The sequence below is a fragment of the Cydia amplana genome, chromosome 6 (assembly GCF_948474715.1).
Source record: "Cydia amplana chromosome 6, ilCydAmpl1.1, whole genome shotgun sequence".
Taxonomy (NCBI): domain Eukaryota; kingdom Metazoa; phylum Arthropoda; class Insecta; order Lepidoptera; family Tortricidae; genus Cydia; species Cydia amplana.
Genome location: NC_086074.1, coordinates 2290305 through 2305921, shown reverse-complemented (window position 1 = coordinate 2305921; position 15617 = coordinate 2290305). Strand labels below are relative to the sequence as shown.

Genomic DNA, 15617 nt, shown 5'->3' with positions numbered 1-15617 from the left:
CTCATAAACTTTCGCATATTTCTTTCTACTACAGGAATAACTACTTGGGTTACCTACTCATGACTAGATATCAATCTTTCGATTCGATTTCGATATACTGCATTGCAGGTATTTTCAGCCACAAAATCAGCTATTCTTTTTGGCCGTGCGGCAAAGGCACTTTTTACGCCCGTCTGATTCGAAAGTCATGTCAAATATAGTTCCATATTTACAAAGCTACAGTATTCGGTAAACCTTACATGTACAGAGACATATTTAAACCACCTTATTACACTACAGTAAGGTGAAAAGTTGTGTATATATTTTTGACGCCGTCTGTGCCAGTTGGATAGCATCGCGTGTCCACGGTCCCCGACCCCGAGACGTCCCGGATCGACCTTCCTGAGGTCTGACATTCGCAAAAACTAGACTGGTTGGATTTTAAACTCTATTCGGTGGGAATAGAATTGGGATGATGTTGCGGCGAGATAAGAGATTGTAGATGTTACATATTTTGGTAATATGGAGGGCAGATGGATATTTTATAAATAAGAACATTCAAAAGTATCATGTGCTATGTAATATGTTGCATATGAACACGCGAAAAATACGTACTTAACATTTTATGTATATTATTATAATTATGATTTATGTTTCGACTTATTCAAACAGTAGGTAAGTCATCTAGTCTAGTACAAGTAGGTACTGTAGATAGAGATACTAGTTTGATGGTTAGCATTGGCAACGATGATATTTTAATCGTATTTTAAAAACAGTAGGCACCACGTTAATAACACATGACTTATACTTGGTATCTACGCCTGAGAGCGCCACATTTATTTCTTTTATAGTGAAACTAAGCGATTTTTTGTTTTTCTAATTTTTTTGACATTTTGAAAAGTAGGTTAACCCCAAGTACGTTATTGAAACTGGCAGAAAACAAGCTATAATTGATCTATTGAAAACAGTAAAATCAATACCTGCCTCAAAACAAGATACTTCTGTACTAAAGTTACGAAATATAACACTAAGCACATACATCAAGCGCGCGAAATGGTTGAAGTACTTAGTATACCTACATTGTACCAAGGTATTCCAAAGGGTATAGCCGGGTAAGCATGGCCAAACTGCCCTTAGCGAAAAAAACAATTTCCTTTTACTGGATTATTAACCTATGTATATGTAGTGCTTTCACCAAATATTAAGCCTGAAATGCTTCGGATTTAAAAAAAAATGCAGAAAAAGAAAAATCATTTTTATTTTATTACAGCCAAAGTACTAATCCGATTTCTTTGTAATTTGGGTATGTTGTATATACAATTAAGGTCGCTTTCTGAAAAAAATAATATTTAATTATCTCTTAAAATAAGAGTAAAAAATTTAGATGAAAATTTTCAGAAAAATAAAAAAAATACATGCGAGATAGCGACAGTTATCAAATTTACATATTTCATGTAGAATTTAATAATGTTTAACATATATTTTTTTCAAAAATTAAAATCGGGATTAACAGTGTTAAAAACTCGAATTTGTAACATCCCATAATACCTTCTCTTCATACAAAATAACTTGTACGTTATACTAGAAAGTTATATTCCCAACGCAATTTGAATTTAGAACGCGGCTTATTTCGCTGAGCGCGGACCTTAAACTCCGTGGCTGTATGCGGCTAGGGCGAACGGCATTCAGAGATTTAAAAAGCGGCCAAGTGCGAGTCGGACTCGCCCATGAAGGGTTCCGTATTTAGGCGATTTATGACGTATAAAAAAAACTACTTACTAGATCTCGTTCAAACCAATTTTCGGTGGAAGTTTACATGGTAATGTACATCATATATTTTTTTTAGTTTTATCATTCTCTTATTTTAGAAGTTACAGGGGGGGGGACACACATTTTACCACTTTGGAAGTGTCTCTCGCGCAAACTATTCAGTTTAGAAAAAAATGATATTAGAAACCTCAGTATCGTTTTTGAAGACCTATCCATAGATACTCCACACGTATGGGTTTGATGAAAAAAAAATTTTTGAGTTTCAGTTTAAAGTATGGGGAACCCCAAAAATTTATTGTTTTTTTTTCTATTTTTGTGTGAAAATCTTAATGCGGTTCACAGAATACATCTACTTACCATGTTTCAACAGTATAGTTCTTATAGTTTCGGAGAAAAGTGGCTGTGACATACGGACGGACAGACAGACGGACAGACAGACAGACATGACGAATCTATAAGGGTTCCGTTTTTTGCCATTTGGCTACGGAACCCTAAAAAAAGCGCGGGAACAGGAAAATAGGCACGAATTTTATACAGAGCGTTAACGATTGAAAAATGCCTGTTCCTTTGATGAATAAAATACGTCACATTCTAAATTCAAATTCGTAAAGAGTGCGTTCACAATATACTTCATTCGTTTATGACTACTTAGCTTTGCTTGTATGAAGAGAGAGTATTATGGGATGTTACAAATTCGAGTTATTCACACTGTTAATCCCGATTTTAATTTTTGAAAAAAATATATGTTAAACATTATTAAATTCTACATAAAATATGTAAATTTGGTAACTGTCGCTATTTCGCACGTATTTTTTTTATTTTTCTGAAAATTTTCATCTCAATTTTTTACTATTATTTTAAGAGATAATTCAATATTATTTTTTTCAGAAAGCGACCTTAATTGTATATACAACATACCCAAATTACAAAAAAATCGGATTAGTACTTTGGCTGTAATAAAATAAAAATGATTTTTCTTTTTTTGCATTTTTTTTTTAAATCTGAAGCATTTGAGGCTTAATATTTGGTGAAAGCACTACATATACATAGGTTAATAATCCAGTAAAAGGAAATTGTTTTTTTCGCTAAGGGCAGTTTGGCCATGCTTACCCGGCTATACCCTTTGTTTTGGCGATAACATCGCGCCATAATTCGTCTGGCCGTCAAGCGTTGTTACTTGTTGCAAATAAAGAGGTGTTGTATGTATTTCGGAGAGCTTCGTACCTAGACGGTGGAATAATATTGGTGTTATACATTCTACCATGTCTGCGGTATGAGTTTCGTTTCGGTGAAATATATTTGGCCCAACGGTAGGATTTACAGCCATAAAAAAAGGCTTACAAAAAACTGCTGTGCAAGGACTAATACAAAAGACAGATGCGGGGAAAGTGTAAAACAACAATTAAATTTACTAAGGCGCTATTTTGTAACACCTATTGTTCGCTTTTTTTAGCATTAGAAAGAACTTGCAAGAAGGTAAGCGATCTTGAAAAGTCTTTTAAAAGAAAAACGCTTTTTAAAAATCAAAAACTATTACTTATGAAAGCAGAAGAATATAAATGATCGTATTAGATTCATAATTGTTACATATTTGCCGTAACTTATTTTTAAAATGTGTTTTTCAATTAAAAGACACATCAAGATTGTTTACCTTATTTCTAATGCTAAGAAAACGAACTATAGGGGGAGGTATCTTTAGATAGTCAAATAAATTGATATATGATAAAATCATAGTTATAAGATATAATACGTCAAAATAAGCGTGGCAAATAAATTAACAAAAAAACAGTTTACAGTCGCAAGTGCAGTAGGTACTGAAGCCGACATATGGAATGCGAATAATGTGATACTAAGTAAATGAGTAATTTCTATCAAAAACAATCGATCGAACCCGAAACAAAAACCAAACGCTCGCCCTCCCTAATTGGTGCGCATCGTAAAATGCCACCCGGTTCACAAACGTTTAGTTCCGACAGCAAGCTTAGGGCTAGTATATCTTGACCTGATCCACAACATGTATGGAGAGTTGTGAGAGAAATTTGGTACCATACAATTTTTATTATAATACATGCAGTTAATGCGTTAGTGCCGTGCTAATGTTATTTACGTAGCTAACTTACAAAATAATAAATAATTAGGTACTTCACATTTTAGGCGATTCATTAAATTACTGAAGGCCCCCAGGAGTGGGACACGACAAGGTTCTAGACGATGATTAAATTACTAGCCTCATAATTTATTTCTTAGCAAGTTTTCATTCCATTCCATCATTCCGAGGTATACGTCACAAATTGGATGCTAAGTATTTCGTCATTTTCACAAATCAGCCTACGCGTATCAGAGACCAAACATAAATTGGTTGACCCCCCCGTGATCGGCGGATAGCAGAAATGGTCACATCACATCGAGCGCATTGTTGCTTTGAGGAGCCGACGGGGTCGACGACCCGTCCGGATTTCGTTCATGCCAGATTCCGCAGCCAGGGAGCTTGAAGTACCATATCGTCGGCGCAGCTAGACATCCGTGAACTTCATTGTGAAGACAATAAGGTCTATATAAGGTAGGTTTATAAATGCCGCAGCCTGAAGTACCATCGTGGACACAGTTAGACATTCGTAAGCTTTATTGCGATGGATTAAGGTATACAAATGGTCAAAATTAGTGCTGTTACTAAACCGCGCCGATCTAGTTAGTAGGTGTTTTATACACGTGTAATGACACTCATGACTGTCAATGTTCTGTGTGTATCTTATATGTGAATCAACGATAAGACGGACTTGAGATTCGTGTAGACAGATTTAGGCGGGTTTCGACAAATCCATGTATAAGTTTGCTCCGTAAATAATTGAGATGCGTATTTGCTAATGCAATGTTGTAAAAAAGGTGACCGATTTGGACAAATATGAGATTAAACGATATTTTATTGATAAATCAGCTCAATTGTAGGGTAGTGAAATTACTGAAGGTTACAGAGCTAGTAGGACTTATCATAATTAAAAACTACAACCAACTGATTAATGTGATTGCTGGTAACTCGTGATGATCATGACCCCCGCGATACAGGCCATGCCTAGTGCGGGGTTCACTGTAACGTGCCTGCTAAACTTTTATTATGAATAAAAAATATTGTTATTGTTATTGCCATAATATATATACATAATTTCCAAACATTCCATTAGATGTATTATGTATAATAAATATACGTTAAGAGAACTAAAGCAAAAGTGAAGCGTGAATTCCGTTGACCCTTAGTTCGACAAAGAAGAATCAGAAGATGTTAATAAGATGAAAATAGATGTAGTTAATTAAATCGAATATCGTTATCGCTATTCGACTATTACTATTAATAATTATCTTATCGCTGATGTTTTACCAACAACATAGACAAAGTTAACGAAATTTTCCTCGAATCTACAGTGCAATGTCAATAAACGAGAGAGCATAGGTACAATTACAGAGGCGCATCTGTTCCCAATTCAGATTTCAGACTGCTCAATAATCCTGACAGTGTCGGCAGTTCAAATGAAAAATTGGAAAGGTGCAATTAATCTTTTTAAATCTATATTGCTTTCAGGCATTATAGGGATTACAGATAGATAACGTTATGCTCATTGGACGAGCGAGAGCGAAGCTTTCAAATTGGGAAAAAATGCTTTTGTATGTCTAGCTTTCCAGCTTTTCTCCTCTACAGGTCGCATTTTCAACCGATTTTAGTGCAATTTGGTTTGAAAATTATTCAAGTTTTTAGTTGATTCGGTTTGTGATTTTTTTCAAAATGGCGGATCCATTTGGGTTCGCAAGCTGACAGAGCCACTAGTATAACGAGAAGTTCATCGTCAATGAGGATGAACTATTCTAAGGTATATGAGGATTCCTCATACCTTAGAACCAAATGGTCGCTCTCTGATTGGTATCATCGGACGTACCTCTCTTGCGAATAATCCGAATTGGTTGAGCTTCCTGCAGAGTGGTTTTTTGAAGACCTATTTTAAAGTTTGCAGAACTACATATATGTATTAATCTATATAATGCTTGTAGCAGGATAGGAAACGGAGAAGCTCACGTCACATATTTAACAGGTTGGTAATAAAAGAAGTGATGAGCAATTGAGATTTTTATGAACACGTCTTTATAATGATTACCTAGCGATGATCTATTAAGTAGTACCGTAACTGTGAGGTTTGAGATTAATGTGGACAAGACCTACGCACTCCGTAATGTGTGTTAAAACCGCCTAATGATCCGCCGAAATACATAACGAGAGCAAAATACCGCAAATGTATCGTTTGTGTGGATCGAAATTATGAGACAAACAAAAAATTGTAATGTGTAGGACGCAGCGTAACATTGGAAATATTCTAAAGCGGTTATTTACAAGTCTGTATTGCCATAAACGACCCAGTATATGTACTACTAGGGCATTTTATCCTTTTTTCCAATCGTGACTTAGGCCAACAAGTATTTAAGCATGCATTCCGTTCCGATTACATAGTTCTTATATCTCCTTCGTGAGCTGTCTATTTTTACGAATCGCGGGATCACTCTAAGGCAGTCTAAGGAGTTAAGGACATGGTCACGGACGCATGTTTGCGAATAGATACGAGTACACCAGTCAGCAAAAAATGACTTTAGAACGCCCGGCGATGCAACGACCTTGGTGAAACAATGTCGACGAACGATGCGTTCGCGCACAATCATTCCACAAGCATGCCGACTATGCCGAGTGTTTCATACTTCAACTTGACATCTACAATCCCGGTGTTTGACCCAATGTTTGACCCGATGGTTGACTGGTACGAGGACTAGTCCGAAAGTTGAGCAGCTAACAACCCTCGGACCAGCCCTCGTAGAGAAAAGCCTTTAGGCTTTAGGTTATAAATATTATAATATAGGTACGAGTAATATAAATAAAAGTATAGGTCAATAATTATTTTTTATGTCCAGCTGTTCTTCTCTAAAAGACGCATTTCTCTACCGATTCTCGTGAAAATTTGTGAGCAGGTTCTCCCATTATATGGATTTTTTATCGATCCAGTTTTTCAAAATGGCGGAGCCGTGGGGATCACCGTCTACAGCTTGCAGGGCACTATAAAATATGTGTCTGGTTCTTGATAATGAGGTCAAGTTACACTGGTATCATTTTCGGATATTCCTGCGCCCGCGCAAGCTACGAGAACCCTTAACCAGCTGCCAGGTGCGGATTAATTGCCGCGAAACGCGATTATAAAGGAACTGCTGTTCGCGATAAGCTGCTGTCAAACAGCTCGATGCGGAAGAGATAATTATCGAATGGAAATTGGGCCATCACGGCAGTTAACATTTTTCAAGCGGGATATATTTGATAGTCGTGATAAATATTTGATTTCATCATATCAGCCGGAAGACGTCCACTGCTAAATAAATGCTTTCCCAAAAATCTCTAACAATTCTAACTAAGTATACTTATAAGTCCGAAGTTCTGATCAACTTTATGACTAAGCAATTGGTATTGGCACTTAAAATGAGGAGGATGGAAGGATAGAGATCTGTTTCACAACTATATGGATAGAATATCGATAAAGAAATGTAAGAAGACGAAGCAATAGATTAATTAAAGTTGATACTGCTCCGAATATGAAACTGAAAAATACATGGCATTGGTAGCCACAAACCTGTAAGTAAAAACGACAATATAAAACAAATTGCATTGCGAATGGCCGATAATATAGATAATCAATAACTTCAAAACAAAACCGAACGTCTAATCAATCGTAGCACCATCGCAAATTGCGCGTGCGACGTTAGCGAGACACCGGCGATAAATCCAGGCGACGCTATTGGCTATCCGTCTTCATAGACACAAATGGTTAGCCTTGTTGGTAAAATACGTTCTCTTAATAAGTTTACCGATTTAAATAACATTACTTTACCAAAACGGTTTTTATAGCAACGATAATATCGTTGTCGAATTATACATGGCACATGGCACTGAAGGTACTATCAAAGAACTGAGTTTAGACGATAATATCATTATCCAATTTATCTATGTCACTGAAGCTTGAAGGTACGATATCAAAGACGAACTGAGCATTCGGACACTAGCTGTATGAAAATATTCAAGTTATAGAAGCAATACTATGTATTGTATCTATTGTAGTACGGGCAGGTTTCCGCAATTCAACGACAAGCGCCTATTTTGCGTAAAAGCAATACTTTAATTGGTTTTTACTTCAGTATGGCGTTATGAAAATAACCATGTCTTTTAATAGCGTTATGAACATAACCGTTGTCTTTTAATAAAAACTCCTATTACTTACAAAAGGAACAAAATAAAACGGTTATAATACCGATATTTATAGTAACGTTACCAAGGTGGTTAGGTATCTCGTTTTATACACATGTGAAAGAATGCTGCGAAACGGGTTCCAATAATTGCAGCTATTCTATGTCAGTTGGTTAGAAATTACTACTCGATTACATGTGCTCAAGGCGACATCCTACTTCCTAACGTATCTTAAGCACGTTCACTTGATTTTATGTGGTTTATAGTTATATTTTCTAATAAGAATATTGGATAATATCGCTGTTGAGAGCACATGACAAATAAAGTTGCCTAAATGACTGAAACTCCCCAAAAATTTAATTGACATCAAAATCCCAGGAAATTGTTAGAAATCCTGGGGAGAACTTTATCCAGCAGTCTCCCTAGTTTTAGCAGTGTTTTATCGTGAATGCCGATTCGTCTGATGTGACAATTTTGAAATGTCTTTGATTTTAGTTTTGAACATCATCAAATGCTGAGCAAAGACGTTTTTGTTTAAAACCAAGGTGCTTAAATCTCTTAAGATAAGCAACAACTGCAACAAGTAGGTAAAAGTTGTACAAGATACAGACCGAGCTCTAAATGTTGAAGTATTTAATAGATGTTTACCTTTCGATTAGGTTATGGAGAGCCTTGAAGAGCAAGGAGCGGCACTCGTAGGATAGTCCACTCTCCCACGATCCTTGGTCGCCTTCTGTAAATAAACAAATGATAACAATTAGTAACTAGTCCAAAGAACATAAAGTGTAACCAGGTCAAGTGCTGAGAAAGTAAGCATAACTGCTTTATAGGTCAATAATGTTGAAAAAGCCGGTTTGAGGAGATTAAGGTTAAAAGCCACCGTGACCCTGATGTTTTCGTCTGCGAAATTGCATTCGTTGCAAAAAATTGTTCTAACCCTAACCGACTAATGTTTTCAAATGATCCGAGTCACACACAAATTAAGGTACATGGTCAATTACTGACATGCTGACGCGAGTCCCCTTGACATTGACTGGCTTTTGTCTTCAATGGTAAGGCACTCATTTGCATGATGGCTTGTGTTTTGATGGTGATTGTTATGCCGGAAAAACCCTATAATCATAATGGGATTATCTCTTTAGACGGGAGAATGATAGTAAATAAAGGGCGCTGCAGCTAAACATTGTCTACCTATTTTGCATTAAAAATACGTCGCATAGAATCAATTAACATGGATCGAAGGTCAAATCAGACATGAAATTATCAACAATGGTAGCGATAAAATCCGTATTGCAGCGAGGTGCGCTTGAAATAGCTGTTGTTGCATTCGCAATCAGAAGACAAACTCGGCCTATCACCGGCGTGTAACGCAAAACAAAACTGCGGGCGACGTTGCCGCTCCGTGCCGGTATAGGCGTCCCGCTCTGAGGGGGCGGGGCGACGCGTGACGTCTCGACCCGAACTCGCACGTGCTTGTGTTTGTCGCGGACACACATGCAAGCTCCGTTGACATTATAATTGACATTGAATTCTTCGCGGACCATAATATTTGGTCCGATCCTTGTAATCAGCGTAACATGAGTACAAGACCTTCTCAGTGGATTTATCCGCTTTGAAGTGTCGAGGTATGATAATGATCCGGAGTATTTTTCCTACGGCTGGATAGCTTCCAAGTCGCCTTGACATTTGCTCCAGGTGTGACAGCTGAACTAGAGCACGCGTATCTTATCGCGCGTTCGCCTCGTTATCGCGCTATCGATTACGAAAATCGCCCGATAGATTGAATCCATTTTGATGAGCGGTTTATCAATAGTGCTAATGAGAAGCGATAATGCGGGTGTAAACGGTGGCAAGCGGTTGTTTAGGCGTTGGTTTACAAACATAAATACGACGTTAGGGAATACCTACATTGATTCTACGTTAGGGAGGGTGTTAATACAAGAATTGATGTTTATTGCACAAGAAACCCGGGGTCTATGATATTAACCGCGCGATATAAGTAAGATTTTTGACACAACATGATACTCATGATGGAGACAAAATGTTTTAGCTTGCCCAACCCCACAAGATAAACGAAATTGCTGAACGTAACAGACGTAGATTTTTTAATGGAACCTCAAATTAAAATTAGCGTAACGGCATTTAATGGAGATCAAGTGGAACGTTCGCTGTGTAGAACAGATACCGCTATAGAGCACTGCAGTTACCACCAGCGACCAAGGCCGCTAACGCAACCAACGGTACGCTTACCGTACTCGGTTATTCACGAAAACTTACTAAGAGCATTGCTATAGGCAGTCCAGTGCAAGTATCACTTCTGATGTTATGAATCTCGAGGTCTGATTATAATAGGCTAGAACAGAAAGGTGTTTTGTGAAGTGGTAAGCAGTACCGGTCACGAAGCGCCGTGCCATCGCGGAGACTCAAGGATTTCGGCATCGATCGTTTGAGAATCGGTTCGGTACTTCAATAATGATGGGGCAATTGAGGTTTCTGTTGGGTAAAGCGTCTGTCGGATCGGGATTGTGCTGCGATTCTGCGGTTTAGCGAGAATTCCGGAAATGTTGTCGTTCCGTACGGATTTCTGGAACCTGAGCAAGCTGTAATAAATTCTAAACAAGGGATTCTATTTAATATGCACGAAATTAGTGTGATTTTTATCCAGGACGGCTGTCCGGATAAATCTACTCGTGCGCGACAGTTCAAATTCTTATTTTTAAATCACTTTTAATAGAAGAATTGTTTAAATGACGTTGGACGAAATTTTTAGGTTCTAGCAGCATAATTCCGTGATGCTGCTCAGGACATACCTACACGGCCTGATTCTCGTCATTTAATCGATCGAGTTGCGGTTTGGCTCTGGAGATTGGACGAATGTAACAGTAACTTTGCAAGAAGGTTTAGATATATTTAGGAGTGCAAGTTAGTCTAATCATGTTTCTTGAATTTTTAACACCCCACCATATCTCCTGAATACAGTTTTTTGTATTTTTCAGTCCGCTAACCTTACATTTTGGTACATTCAAAAGTGTTGACGTTTTTTTCATTTGAAGTCTGCCTCTTTCGCACTCATAAAAGTTCATATACGTGATGGCTTCCCGTTTGCACATTTCAATTATCTTTAAGCGTAAGCGTCATTGTAGGCCTGTGAATTGTACCTTCGGTACGGCGCTTCTTTCGTTCGTCTGTTGACGGGGACTGCGCAATTTTTCAAGGTTTTCCGCCAGTCTGCGGGCGTCGGCTTGCACGGCATAGTTTAGATGTTTATCCCGTTCCGTTTGAGGGATGTAACTGTTATTATTTAGGTTCAAGGACTTCAAGGTCGCATGTTCGTTGCGGCGCTGCGACCTTGCGTGGATCGATAGCGAGCAGACGCGCGCCGCCCGCGCCCTCCTCCGACGATCGCGCAATCAACAATCTGTTTGTAGAGCGCTGCTAATGGTTACCGATATCTGATAATAACATGGGATACGGGAACCAGGTGTCATGCTGCACTTATACTCTGGCAAGTTACCTCTGTCAGTGGAACAAGGCAGCTTTGAAAAATGTAGACGCGAAGGATTGATCTCCGATACGAATTTTGAATTTCGCGCCTTTTTTTACGGACAAAGTTGGATTGCCAGAGTATATTATTAGGTGTCAAAATTCTGCCTGTATTGTGTCTAGATGGGCATCCAAGTGTTGCAAGGAGAAAAGGGTCGCAATGAGCTGAGCGACACATGTTTTACACGTGTTTTCAAGCTAAGCACAACGTTTTCTTGTTTACAGGTTTTTCCCACGTTGTTTGTTTGTGTTTCTTTGGATATAAATAACCTATTACCTAGATTTACACGACGTAGTAAAACGTTATGGTAAGTAACAGTTTTGAAAGTTCCTTTAGTTCGATTTCATAGTAAAATTTATAGATTTTAACAGTCGCAACAAAGAAACAGACAATCACGTATTAAAGAAGCGCTAAGAATATTAAGGCAATGGGTGTAGAAGTGTAGACGATAAACATGTTAGTTTACGACTAGCCGCGGTGAGTGGCGAGTCGGTGATTTATGGTGTGCGAGTGCGACAGCACGACAACATTACGACGTGGGTGTGCGTCTCGCTCGCACGATGCGACCTGGCTTTGCTTTTTCCTTTGCTTTTCAACCGTTCGGGCGCACCAGCTAGTTAGACGTAGGTATAGAGAATCGTAGCGGCTATGCGCAATTTGCGGTCATATTTTATAGTGTATTCCATATGTTTGAAGCGAAAAATCCATGTGACACTGTCACTCAGCCACCGATGTAAGTACAACCTTTTGTAGATACAAATGGAATAATGATATTGAAGGAGCGCTTGAGTTACGTAAATTTGTTATTCTTTTAAAAGTTTCTGAGCGTTCATCTCGTTTGCGTTCGATAACTATTGGAACACCCCTGGAATGAATGAACAGTAACATATCATTTTGTGAAACTTCAATCGGGTACACAACTTTGGGAACAAATCAAATTATTTTGTTAAATATTTTGATTTGTGTTCCGGCCTTCACCACAGGAGGGCTTCGTTACTTTTTTTTAAATATATGACATCTATTTCAGTTTATAATTCAATCGGGTAGTTCCAGACTTTTTTAGGGCACATTAGTTAGTGAGATATGGATGTATTCCGCGTGTTTCGTCTACAACACAAGCATTACTTCACTGTGAGGTTAGGTCGATTTGTGTCACACTACCACATCACTTTACACCTACACAGTACAGGTATACACATACATGTACTCGTAGTACCCGCGTTCCGATACATAGTCAGTCACGATATACGATTCCGCCATCTATAAATTATGCCTTCCAGTAAGTTGCATAGTTTAGGCAACAGTTGTTTATCGTCTAAAAATGTACCTATGTGGAAAAATGGATAAAACTTCCTAAGGGACCTAAAATTTGCTCTCTAGTACCTATAGATGACAGTTGAATTTAATATCAGTAGTGAAGCTTGTCTTCTCTCTCTTGTTTTGGAATCGAATGAATAGAAAAGCATCTTGTTCCAATTGAGAAATGATTTAATTTACATTGCAGTAAGTAAGCAAGTTGTCCGGGACCATGGACCTTAGAAGGTTAAAGCGGCTTTGCCAAAGATGGGTATACATATTAAGATGCATTGGGTTATTTTCGAAAGAAAATGACAAATATTTAACAAATTAGAAGCACTTTGTTCCAAAGCAACGGTAAGCGAGATGCCTTGATAAGCGTGCTTCTAGTTTTATAGATATTTGCCATTTTTAAAATTATCCCGCTTTCGAAGTTATCTAGCGCCTTACCTAGATGGAAAAGAGATGTATAAATTCAAACGGTACAAAGCTTAGACCCTTCAGACAAAACGTCGGGAAAACGTCCGAAAAAGAGAAATAGAAAACGTTTGACAGCTACGTAGCGGCAACGTCGCGGAAAACTCGCTTTGTTTACAACCGGCTGAGCGAGGTTAACTGCAGACTTCACTAACCGGTAAGGAGAGCGTACAGTCGCCATCAGATCGGAGCGGCTTAGGCGCTCACAAATATCTGAACACGCCTCTATTGTCAGGGCGTTAGAGTGCGTGTTCAGATATTGCGAACACTTTGGCCGCTCCGATATATCTGATGGCGACCGTACCTACTAGGTAAATGAAGATGAAGGTAACAATGGGAGGAATATGCAATTGTCAAGTCTCACTGAAGACAGTAATTTTTTCCACTCTTAAATTTATTCTAAGCTTAATGCTATTGTACACTGTGCAGGGAGATATACATATAGCCAAAGATATTAACCCTGTGCGTGCTCGTACGTACTATCCCACTTTTCTCTATCATAAGAAGACGAATCTATGCAAGTTATGAATAAAATGGATACATCTTCCCTATTGGTACTTCACCGCACTAATGTAATTCAAGATCGTATCGAGCGCGTGGAAATCTGTCAATTCGCGTGCGCTCCCTCCCCGTATTGCTGTCTCGTTCTCTTGTATTGTGTTGTCTCGCTTGCGCCCGCCCACGTGTCTGTGACGTCACGGCGCTGCCCGATATGGAGGGAATCGGGATCGGACGAGACATAAACTCAGCGACGTGATCTTAAACATGTTCCGATCTGGCTTACAAGATGATCGTTTAAATTGGATAATTTCTAATACGAATTTTGTCTTTTAGTGGTTTTACTTTAATCTGTGTCTGTTTATCACTTTTTTGTGTCTGTGATGTTTCTTCAACTTTTTATCCGGAATCAATATATTTTACGCTTCCCAAGTTATCGTAAAATATTCACAGTAACCGGACGAAGACTGTTTATTGAGTTACAGTAGTTGAAACAGTTCAGCCGTATAGTTACACAAGTTAACTTTCTTACCAATATTTATAAGGCCATAATTGAAATGTTTAACCCTCAACGGTATTGAAACAAAGCCGAGAGGGGTCGTGTGCCGGGCAGCTGCGCACCGCGCAGATGTTATGCATGCAAGACGCCGGTGTTGAACATCTAACGTATACAGTGTGTAAGTCAAATACGGGCAATAAATTAAACCAGATATAGAATTTACCCGTCTTATCATTAATTAAGATGTTTATTTAAGTTACACTTAATTATGACCCCGTGATTAATTTTTTCCACATGTACCGAGCAGCAATGTACTGTAAACATTAAGAAACAAGATGATAATGACATTACGAGATACGAGCTTTTCATAGTAACTGCCAACAAGCGTTGACAGTTACTTTAAAAAGCTCGTATCCCGTAACGTGTGTGGTGTATTACATTGCGGGCCGAATTATTTTGTATGGTTATAATTTTCAATGCATTTCTAAGTAAAATCTATCTCAATATACTTTTTAGGTCCTATGCTAACCACCGTTTAAATATTCGCCCGTATTGGATTTACACACTGTATATTATAGGTACGTGATAGACGAATGTAAGGAATGTTATTCGGGTGTACAAGACACGTGTTACGATATGCTGATATACTAGACTAGACGAACGGTGGGAACCATGTCTAACGTGTATACAAGATAGAGGAACATAAGGAATGTTCTTGGAGTTTTGCGTGTTACGCTGTTCGGACTACTTCGGACGAATTCACGCAACTACGAAAGGGATTAGAATACCTCATACGTACGGTGGTATAGGCTGCTTCCTAGTAATAGTTACAGTTCTTTTGGGGCGCAGATCTTAAGTAGATACATATGTATATGCATTGTCTCTCTTCCCTTTTATATAAAAACACAGGTCGTCGAGTTGCTAACACATCTCTACGCAAATGGCATAAGTTTTGCCGCAGAACGAAAGTTTGTGCGATTTTTTTTTCTAAACTCCGATAATTCTGTCCAATCGGATCCAAGTAAGATGTAGATGACTCAACGCTGCGCACACGCCGATCGGCGGCGCGCGCGCATCAATAATAGCCCGATCCGATACGCGCCCATCGATACACGTCACTCGCATTTTATTAATAAAACTGCCGTTCAACAACCCCGTGCAGGCTTACGATGCATAGTTACATCACGAGTTACAAGACTTACAAGTACAACTACTTACGTTGTATTTTACGAGTTTCTCTGACCACTATTGTGGATTTTGTACGGTCAGATATCCTAGTGCAATTAAAAATA

The 15617-nt window shown here is 38.5% G+C and overlaps 1 protein-coding gene across 1 annotated transcript in view; it reads right to left on the bottom strand.

The window, feature by feature from the left end:
* Positions 1-15617, bottom strand: part of LOC134649115 (mediator of RNA polymerase II transcription subunit 13) — a 141916-nt gene that overhangs the window by 54209 nt on the left and 72090 nt on the right. The window contains exon 3 of the mRNA XM_063503830.1: positions 8660-8744. Within this exon, the coding sequence (XP_063359900.1) occupies positions 8660-8744 (85 nt within the window). The remainder of the gene's footprint in view (positions 1-8659; positions 8745-15617) is intronic.